General features: G+C 59.8%; 2 protein-coding genes, 1 non-coding gene and 1 pseudogene across 3 annotated transcripts; all 4 read left to right on the top strand.

Annotated features, from left to right (window-relative positions):
• Positions 1 to 4230: 4230 nt before the first annotated feature.
• LOC139053544 (U2 spliceosomal RNA) lies at positions 4231 to 4462 on the top strand (annotated as a pseudogene).
• A 311-nt stretch (positions 4463 to 4773) lies between these two features.
• LOC139053535 (uncharacterized) lies at positions 4774 to 6829 on the top strand. Its single transcript, XM_070530487.1, has 2 exons — positions 4774 to 6743; positions 6811 to 6829. The coding sequence occupies exons 1-2, from the start codon at positions 4774 to 4776 to the stop codon at positions 6827 to 6829; spliced, it is 1989 nt and encodes a 662-aa protein (XP_070386588.1).
• Positions 6830 to 7071: 242 nt separating this feature from the next.
• On the top strand, positions 7072 to 8349 carry LOC139053534 (uncharacterized protein T26G10.4-like). The gene has a single exon (XM_070530486.1). It carries the CDS (start codon positions 7072 to 7074, stop codon positions 8347 to 8349), a length of 1278 nt encoding a protein of 425 aa, XP_070386587.1.
• A 161-nt stretch (positions 8350 to 8510) lies between these two features.
• On the top strand, positions 8511 to 8700 carry LOC139053542 (U2 spliceosomal RNA). The gene has a single exon (XR_011510551.1). It is a non-coding gene; the product is annotated as a U2 spliceosomal RNA (small nuclear RNA).
• The last annotated feature ends 844 nt before the right edge of the window (positions 8701 to 9544 follow it).

Below are 9544 nucleotides of genomic sequence, written 5' to 3'. Positions count from 1 at the left end.
GGCACGATTCTCGAGTGCGGAGCGGTGCGCGGACACCACCACGAACACGCGCAAGCCGAAAACGGCACTACGGTACAACGTCGGCCAGGGCGGTACGGCCCCCTTATATGAGCAGCGATAAGTGACCAGATCTCCACGGGGCCGTACTCGTGCGACAAGGCGGCGTACTGCGCCGAGCCGAGCGCCAATATTTGGCCTTGGCACGGCCGATTTGAGCTCTCGCGATCGCCGCGGTACCGCCGCTCACCGATTCAAGGCACGCTAGCGCGGCCCCTTCGCCATTTTTCGAGTAAGAGTGCGAAAAGCGCGCGCGGCGTGCTCGTCGCCCCGGCTGACGTAGTCTCGGACTTAGTCTCGCTCACGCCGCCCCGGCTGACGTCGTCTCGGACTTAGTCGCGCTCACACCGCCCCGGCTCACGTGGTTTCGGACTTCCGTCTCTTCCGAGCGCTCGCGTCGTCGTGGGCACGATTCTCGAGTGCGGAGCGGTGCGCGGACACCACCACGAACACGCGCAAGCCGAAAATGGCACTACGGTACAACGTCGGCCAGGGCGGTACGGCCCCCTTATATGAGCAGCGATAAGTGACCAGATCTCCACGGGGCCGTACTCGTGCGACAAGGCGGCGTACTGCGCCGAGCCGAGCGCCAATATTTGGCCTTGGCACGGCCGATTTGAGCTCTCGCGATCGCCGCGGTACCGCCGCTCACCGATTCAAGGCACGCTAGCGCGGCCCCTTCGCCATTTTTCGAGTAAGAGTGCGAAAAGCGCGCGCGGCGTGCTCGTCGCCCCGGCTGACGTAGTCTCGGACTTAGTCTCGCTCACGCCGCCCCGGCTGACGTCGTCTCGGACTTAGTCGCGCTCACACCGCCCCGGCTCACGTGGTTTCGGACTTTCGTCTCTTCCGAGCGCTCGCGTCGTCGTGGGCACGATTCTCGAGTGCGGAGCGGTGCGCGGACACCACCACGAACACGCGCAAGCCGAAAACGGCACTACGGTACAACGTCGGCCAGGGCGGTACGGCCCCTTATAAGAGCAGCGATAAGTGACCAGACCTCCACGGGGCCGTACTCGTGCGACAAGGCGGCGTACTGCGCCGAGCCGAGCGCCAATATTTGGCTTTGGCACGGCCGATTTGAGCTCTCGCGATCGCCGCGGTACCGCCGCTCACCGATTCAAGGCACGCTAGCGCGGCCCCTTCGCCATTTTTCGAGTAAGAGTGGGAAAAGCGCGCGCGGCGTGCTCGACGCCCCGGCTGACGTCGTCTCGGACTTGGTCGACGCCCCGGCTGACGTAGTCTCGGACTTAGTCTCGCTCACGCCGCCCCGGCTGACGTCGTCTCGGACTTAGTCGCGCTCACACCGCCCCGGCTCACGTGGTTTCGGACTTTCGTCTCTTCCGAGCGCTCGCGTCGTCGTGGGCACGATTCTCGAGTGCGGAGCGGTGCGCGGACACCACCACGAACACGCGCAAGCCGAAAACGGCACTACGGTACAACGTCGGCCAGGGCGGTACGGCCCCTTATAAGAGCAGCGATAAGTGACCAGACCTCCACGGGGCCGTACTCGTGCGACAAGGCGGCGTACTGCGCCGAGCCGAGCGCCAATATTTGGCTTTGGCACGGCCGATTTGAGCTCTCGCGATCGCCGCGGTACCGCCGCTCACCGATTCAAGGCACGCTAGCGCGGCCCCTTCGCCATTTTTCGAGTAAGAGTGGGAAAAGCGCGCGCGGCGTGCTCGACGCCCCGGCTGACGTCGTCTCGGACTTGGTCGACGCCCCGGCTGACGTAGTCTCGGACTTAGTCTCGCTCACGCCGCCCCGGCTGACGTCGTCTCGGACTTAGTCGCGCTCACACCGCCCCGGCTCACGTGGTTTCGGACTTGCGTCTCTTCCGAGCGCTCGCGTCGTCGTGGGCACGATTCTCGAGTGCGGAGCGGTGCGCGGACACCACCACGAACACGCGCAAGCCGAAAACGGCACTACGGTACAACGTCGGCCAGGGCGGTACGGCCCCTTATAAGAGCAGCGATAAGTGACCAGACCTCCACGGGGCCGTACTCGTGCGACAAGGCGGCGTACTGCGCCGAGCCGAGCGCCAATATTTGGCCTTGGCACGGCCGATTTGAGCTCTCGCGATCGCCGCGGTACCGCCGCTCACCGATTCAAGGCACGCTAGCGCGGCCCCTTCGCCATTTTTCGAGTAAGAGTGGGAAAAGCGACCGCGGCGTGCTCGACGCCCCGGCTGACGTCGTCTCGGACTTAGTCGACGCCCCGGCTGACGTAGTCTCGGACTTGGTCTCGCTCACGCCGCCCCGGCTGACGTAGTCTCGGACTTGGTCTCGCTCACGCCGCCCCGGCTGACGTCGTCTCGGACTTAGTCGCGCTCACACCGCCCCGGCTCACGTGGCTTCGGACTTGGTCTCTTCGAGCGCTCGCAGCCAGGTCGGGGCCGACGCCGACGTCTGCGTGGGGCTTCAACGATTCCCGGCGCGACGCAATGCAACTGCGCGCAGGATGCCAGCGACTCCGCCGTGGCCGTGCGGCGGTGTACACGCAGAAGTTTCGTGAAGGGGTATCGAGCTCCCGCCGCCCCGGCGGACGTGGTTTCGGACTTTAGCGCTCGCAGCGATCTCGCGGCGATCGCTGACGTCTGCGCGGTTTCAGGTGTGCTACGATGCAGCAGTCTGCCGCACGACAATTTACGGAAGCGAGTGCATTCCGCCCCGGCGGACGCGGCAGCGGACTTTGTGCCTGCGGGAGTGCTCTTGTTGCTGTAAAATTTGAACGGGTGCAGCTGCGCGAAGCAAGTGTACACATTTTCTCTCTCTCTCTCTCTCTCTCTGCCTCTGAGGCGACTGTAATTTTAATTTAAATGCAATTGGAGGCGGGAGCAACCTGATGAGAGTAGGCGGACTTCGGCACACCTTGTAGTTTAGAAATTGTTTTCAAGCTTTGAGGACATACACAATCGCGCCATCTGCTTTCCCCGTCTCTTTGGCACTTCATAGTGTGTGCAGCATGCTCTGCATTCCAAAGAAACGCGCCTGTTTCTCCCCCTCTCTCACGTTCTTCTTGTCTTTCTTGCTGCTCTTGTGAGAAGTTGCTATGCTCTTTACTCGCTGTAAAATAGAATGCTTGCGCGAGCCAACAACTTGCGTGTCTTTCTTTTTTTTTGTTGTTGTTGTTTTTTTCTCTCTTCCCAAGACGTTTCTGCCATTATTCACTAGCTCTCGTTCTTAGTATGCAACGGAGCGTTAGCTCGCGCCATCTACCTTTCTTTCTGTATGGCGAAGGCCGTAGGTTTTCCTAGTTCCGCACACAGATGGCGCGGATGCGTTTTCGCGCCAGTTTCGAACGACCTCGCTGTACACATGTTTCTCATTTAAAAGTTTCAAAGGGGCTTGCGAAAGGGCGTGGTCCTTTTTTCTTGCGCAAGGCTGAGCTTTCCAGCTGTGCTTAAGCTATGCTAGCATGTGTGCGTATGTGTGTGTGTGTGTGTGTGTGTGTGTGTGTGTGTGTGCGTGCGCGCGCGCGCGTGCGTGCGCGTGCATATGTGTGCGTGTGTGTGTATACACGCACACGGTAAAGATGATGGGGTAGCGCTATTTCTTTCTTTCTTTCTTTCTTTTTTAACAACACCTGTGCTCCACATGGCGATCTTCCTGCCCTCTATGTTTCCGGTTGGAAGGAGTGCGCAGCCTTTTCTATATTTATTTATTTTTTTTTTCATTCTCTTTCATTCGTACATGAGGCGCGCTACCTAATTCTAGCGGTCGAATCGACACGTTGCAATCCGTCCCGGCCTGTGCCGTATGAAAACTTTCAGTGGGCCTTGCGGTAAATAAAAGGAAATGAGGGAAATGCGCGTAGTGTATTACACTTGCGCACGGGCTTGAAACGAAGGCCTCAAAGAAAGCCGCCTTGAGCGGTCGCATTCAGACGGAAGTAAGCATTCCCCTTGCGCGTGTTTTCCGCTCGCCTGTTCCGTTTTCTACGAGGTTGCCTTCGTTGGTTTTGCCTTGCGAACAAGCTTGCGCTCGGGTCTCGTTTCTACGCGACGGCGTTTCGTTAACAGTGAAAGACTGAGGCGTCGCGAGTTGATTCGCGAGATAGAGAGCATAGAGTCTCTAGACGGGCTGGGTTTTATAAGATTGCCCACGCTGTTGCTGAGGTTACCAATGTCGCCAGGGCACCCACAAGGCAGTGGTACAATGGAGTGAAGTGAAAGACATCGCTTCTCGGCCTTTTGGCTAAGATCAAAGTGTAGTATCGCTTCTCGGCCTTTTGGCTAAGATCAAAGTGTAGTCAATGCAGCTGGCTTGCCCGGCCTTTGACACACTCATCTTTGTAGAGGCGCCCGGCTACCTGCTCCGGTTATAGCAAGGTCTTTCCCCTATCCCAGCCCTATCTTTCCAGGCCCTTGGCTCCCTGCTGCACTGCCTCCAGGACAGCCCGCGTGCTGCCACCTGGTGGCCCCTGGACGACCCACACCGGCCCGCTTCCTGGTCCTGCCGCTGCCTGGCGCTGCCTGCCGCCCCTCGGAGACTCCTGCCCTGCTCGGCCTGACCACTGCTTGGTGCTGCCTGCCTGCGGGGTGCCTGCTGGTCCTGCCGTCTCGACTGGTGCTGTGCTGGGGCACAACCGGCTGGCCCCTGCCTTCGCCATCGTCTGTCATGGGCCTGGCCCACTAGCTGCCACCCCTGGTGGCCCCCTAGCCTCCGGACCTGGCCTCCTTTGAGGAGAGCCGCCGGGTCCGGAAGGTAAGACCATCCAATGGACTCTGGGGGCCACGGCCGCACGGCCCATGACATCTCTGAAGACGATGGCGACCCCATCACCCCTGGGCAGGAACGCCAACCGGCCCGTGAGGATGGCACCCTCACGGTGTTCTTTCCCGTGCCCCAAACGGTCCGGTGCTGCGAAGAGGGCTGCCGAGCTGCCTATGCCGCGGCCAAATGGACAGCGCGGCGGCAGTCCCTCCAGCGGCACCTGGAACTTGAACACGGCACCAGGATCCGGCGCACCATCAACGTGTGCACCATCTGCGGCGAGACACTAGGGCTTCGACCAGCCTCTCACGCCTGCCTGGCTGCAGCCAACTTGACTGCCGCCCCCCCTGCTGCCCTGCCACACCAGTGTGGCAGTTGCCCAATGTCCTTCCCCACAAGGAGGGGCTTGGGCAACCACGAGCAGTGGCACAGGAGGGAGGCGGCACTGGCAGCCAGGCGTGATCTCGCCGCGGGTGCTGCCACTGGTGCGTCGGAGCAGGACAGCGACAGCACCCCCGCAGCAGAGCAGGACAGCACCGAGGGTCCCGCTGAGGACCCTCCTGGAACACCAGCAGTGGCAACCGGGCAGGCCGCCGACCAGGAGCCGTCTCCCGTGGCACCTCGGGGAACACCTGGACACAGCAGCGATGGCGAGACGGCCGAGGCACCTTCTCCGCGGACGCCAAACCAGTCAGGGCGGACCGCGGCCTCGGCCTCCTCTTCTCCAACGCCATCGCTGCCGTCCAACCGAGGCAGCCCGGGAGCACCAGTCTCCGAGGTTCACGAGCCGGCGGCCATGCAGGAGCTCTCCCCAGGCAGGGCAGAGGTGCAGGACCACGACGGAAGCAACCAGGACTTCGGGACCCAGGACGAACACGCTGGTACCACACGGCCAGAGGGCAGTGCGTGGACCTTAGCGGACGAAACGGCAGAGCTGCGGGCATTGAGCCGGTTGCCTGAGTCTGCTGGGGAGTGGGCACGGTTCGAAAACATCCTTGACCGTGCCATTGCAGCCGCAACCAAACACCTGCGGCTGCCAGTCGGGGACTCGCGCCAATCACGGAGGCGCGAGGTGAACCCCGACAACCCCCAGCAGATACAAACTCTATACAGAAGGAACCGGCGCCGGGCAGTGCGGTTAATCACTGAAGGCCCGTCCCAGCTCTGTCCGATCGACCCCCACGCACTGCAGGACCACTATTCGAACCTCTGGTCACCAACACCCGTGGATACCAGCATCCTGAGGTCAAGGCTTCCAGCCACCGAAGAACTGGACTTGTGCCCCTTTACACCGGAAGAAGTCGCAGCCAAGCTCCGTAAATGCGAGAGTACAGCTCCAGGGGAGGACCGCCTCACGTACCACCACTGGAGGCAGGTGGACCCTGAGGGCAGGTTCCTGGCGGCGGTATACAACGTATGCCTCCAATACCGCCGCACGCCCCTGAGCTGGAAGTCGACGAGGACTATCCTGATCTACAAGAAGGGCGACCGCGAGGACCCCACAAACTGGCGACCCATTGCCCTTGGTCGCACGATCGCCAAACTGTATGCCGGGTGTCTCACCACCCGGCTGCAGAGGTGGTTGGGCGACCATGCGGTACTGTCCAGGTGTCAGAAGGGCTTCCTGCCGCACGATGGGGTGTTTGAACACAACTTCGTGCTGCAGGGACGCCTGGATGATGCTAGGACAGGAGGTGGGGAGCTGTGCGTGGGGTTCCTCGATTTTGCCAACGCTTTCGGCTCGGTCGCCCATCAGGCCCTCGTCGACGCTGTCCGCGGCGCCGGCGCGGGGGAGGCCTTTGCTACCATCGTGGAAGACCTCTACCGCGCCAACACCACCTGCGTCGTGGCAGCAGCTGGCATTACGGAGCCAATCACCATCGGAGCTGGGCTGAGACAGGGCTGTCCTCTGAGCGGCCTGCTTTTCAACCTGGTGGTGGACCCGGTCATCCGTGCAGTACAGGGAGGCGATAGGCAGCACAACATCCTTGCCTACGCCGATGATCTGACGCTGCTGGCCGCGGATCCCGCCACCCTGCAGAGCCGCTTGGACCGTGTAACAGCCCTGTCTGCCCAGCTCGGGCTGCGACTCAACGCCGCCAAGTGCCGGTCTCTACACCTGTCTGGTCGCCACCCCGTGGGTACACGGCCCACCTCTTTCACCGTGGGTGGCGACCCGATTCCGGCACTTGGCGACTTCCAGGGGCACAAGTTCCTGGGCCGTCCAGTGGGGTTCAGGGTGCTACCGGACGAGACGACGGTCGACGAGGCCATCCACCTGGGCAGAAAGCTACTCTCCTCTATGCTCGCCCCATGGCAGAGGCTGGATGCTATCAAAACATTTTTGTATCCAGCCCTCAACTTTGCCATGCGGGTGGGCCTTGCCAGCAAGGGAGAGTGGCAACGCCTGGACGAGGAGCTCCGCCCGCTCATCAAGAAGACCCTGTACGTGCCAGCCAGGGCTTCCAATGAATACTTGTACGGAAGCTCACAGGCTGGCAGTGCAGGGATCCCACTTGCGGCGGAGCTCAGCGACATCTGTCGGGTGGATGGAGCCTTCAAACTACTGACGTCGACCGACGTGGAGGTCCGGGAGCGTGCAGCAGGAGAGCTCGAGGGCGTAGTGTCAAGGCGGCTGAGACGACCCGCGAACACCGAGGACATGGAGGCCTACCTCTCAGGCGAGACGGAGGGCGACTTTCGGCAAACGTCCACACAGGTCCAGTCTGTGTGGACGGAGGCCCGCAAAGCCTCCCGTCGCCTCTCCGTCGCCTGGGAGCTGTTGGAGCATGGAGCCCGCATCAACTGCGGGGAGGCCTCTGTGTCAGCGAGGAACCGCCACAAACTGGTCAAGACCATCCGGGCGCTCCTCTCCACCGAAAGGGACCAATCTCTGCAAGACAAACCGAACCAAGGCAAGGCGATGGTGTGTGTGGCGGCCGACCCGGCAAACACCCACTTCATGAGGTCCGGCCGCTACACCCATTTCATCGACTGGCGCTTCATTCATCGAGCCCGGCTAAATCTCCTCCCCCTCAACGCCACAAGACTCTGGGCACCCGCGGCGGACAAAAGATGCAGACGCTGCGGGTATGGGGAGGAGACACTGCCGCATGTACTTTGCCACTGCATGCGGCAGAGCCGGGCCATGACGGAGCGTCATAACACCATCGTCGCCAGAATAAAAAAGGCTGCTTTGGGTCGGTTTACAGTCATTGCGGAGAACCAGGTCGTAGGCAACACATCACTCAAGCCCGACCTGGTACTGGCCCGTGGAGAGGAGGCACTCATCCTGGACGTCTGCTGCCCTTTCGAGAACAGGCTGCAGGCGTTCCAGGACGCCCGGAAGGCTAAGGAGGAGAAGTACGCCCCTGTACAGCGTCATCTCCTCCGGCGGTTCCAGCGCGTGACGGTGGACGCGGTGGTCGTCGGCTGCCTTGGCAGCTGGGATGTGGGGAACGACCGGGTGATGCGCAGGCTGTGCAGTAGGTCATACCTACGGACTCTCAAACGCCTGTGCATCAGCGACACAATAAGCGCCTCTACAAAGATTTTTAGAGCCCATGTCGGCACCTCTTAGACGATCTTATATTTTTAGAGAAGCGCCATTTTTGCACTGTTTTACACCTTTACAGTTTTAGTCTTTTATTACTAACACCACTAACTAGTTTTTTTAGCCATTTGTTTGCGTTTTTAGATTATACACCTTTTACTCGTTTTCCCCTTGGTTTCGTAACACGTATCTTTTGATGTATTGTAATTAGCATGAATAAAAAACTCTGTTCTTATCAGCTTAATATCTGATACGGGTTCTATATGGACCCACGATATTAAACCTATTTTTGGAAGTTGGCGGAGTGCTTGAAGCCTGCTTCACCTCCGCCGCAGGTCGGCCCGGTATTGCACTACCTCCGGGATCGGCCCCCGCTCACTTAGGTGAGACTTCATTCAATCAAAATGAAGAACACAAGCTCGAAGCGAGCACTCACGTGACACGCACCATTCCCATACTATACGCAACGATGCCGGTGTTTCTGAACGATTGTCTGCTGTAATGAGCCACTTGGGGGGGGGGGGGGGGGAAGGGTGATTAGCCGTGGGTTTTGCAATCAATGTAAGTCCCACTCAAAGCCAACACTGCATTTTGGAGTTCACTATCGCTTTGATCCGTAAACGACAGCAAGCTCGCCCTGCGAAAATCCGCTGCCCTAGTGGAAGAAAGGTTCCCTATGAAACAAAAATGGAGTGCCCGATTTCCGGCAACATTTTCGCTGCAGTGGGACCGAGCGCCTCGAAAACAAACTTGTCGTATGGCCAAGTGTGGCGAAATATATTCAAGGGTTCAGAGGTGCCTCAGCTTTCCAACCTGTATGTTATGAATACCTGTTGCTACCTTTTCGTCATCATCATCCTGCTGGCTACGACCACTGCAGGGCAAAGACCTCTCCCATTATTCTCCAAGCACCCCGGTCACGTGTAAGCCCGGTCACGGTCGCCGTCTAGTGCCTGCGCCCTTCCTAATCTAATCTGCCCTCCTAAATTTCCGCCACCCCGTGCTACGCTTCCCTTCTCTTGGAATTCAGTCGGTAACCCTTAATTGATGATCTTCCCCCCACATTGCATGCCCTGCGCACGCCCATTTCTTTTTCTTGGTTTAAACTAAGGTGTCATTAGCTCGCGTTTGTTCGCTCACCCCCCGAATCTGCTCTATTCTTATCCCCCGTAGCGCTACACCCATCATTCTTCTTTCCAAAGCTCGTCGCGTCGCCCTCAGT

The sequence above is a fragment of the Dermacentor albipictus genome, unplaced genomic scaffold, assembly GCF_038994185.2.
Source record: "Dermacentor albipictus isolate Rhodes 1998 colony unplaced genomic scaffold, USDA_Dalb.pri_finalv2 scaffold_150, whole genome shotgun sequence".
NCBI lineage: Eukaryota > Metazoa > Arthropoda > Arachnida > Ixodida > Ixodidae > Dermacentor > Dermacentor albipictus.
Note: the sequence above shows the minus strand (reverse complement) of the source record. Positions and strands in the feature narration are given on the sequence as shown.

Bases quoted from the DNA above. Each gene is read 5' to 3' on its own strand.
- LOC139053534 (XM_070530486.1), top strand. From the start codon at position 7,072: ATGCTCGCCCCATGGCAGAGGCTGGATGCTATCAAAACATTTTTGTAT.
- LOC139053535 (XM_070530487.1), top strand. From the start codon at position 4,774: ATGGACTCTGGGGGCCACGGCCGCACGGCCCATGACATCTCTGAAGAC.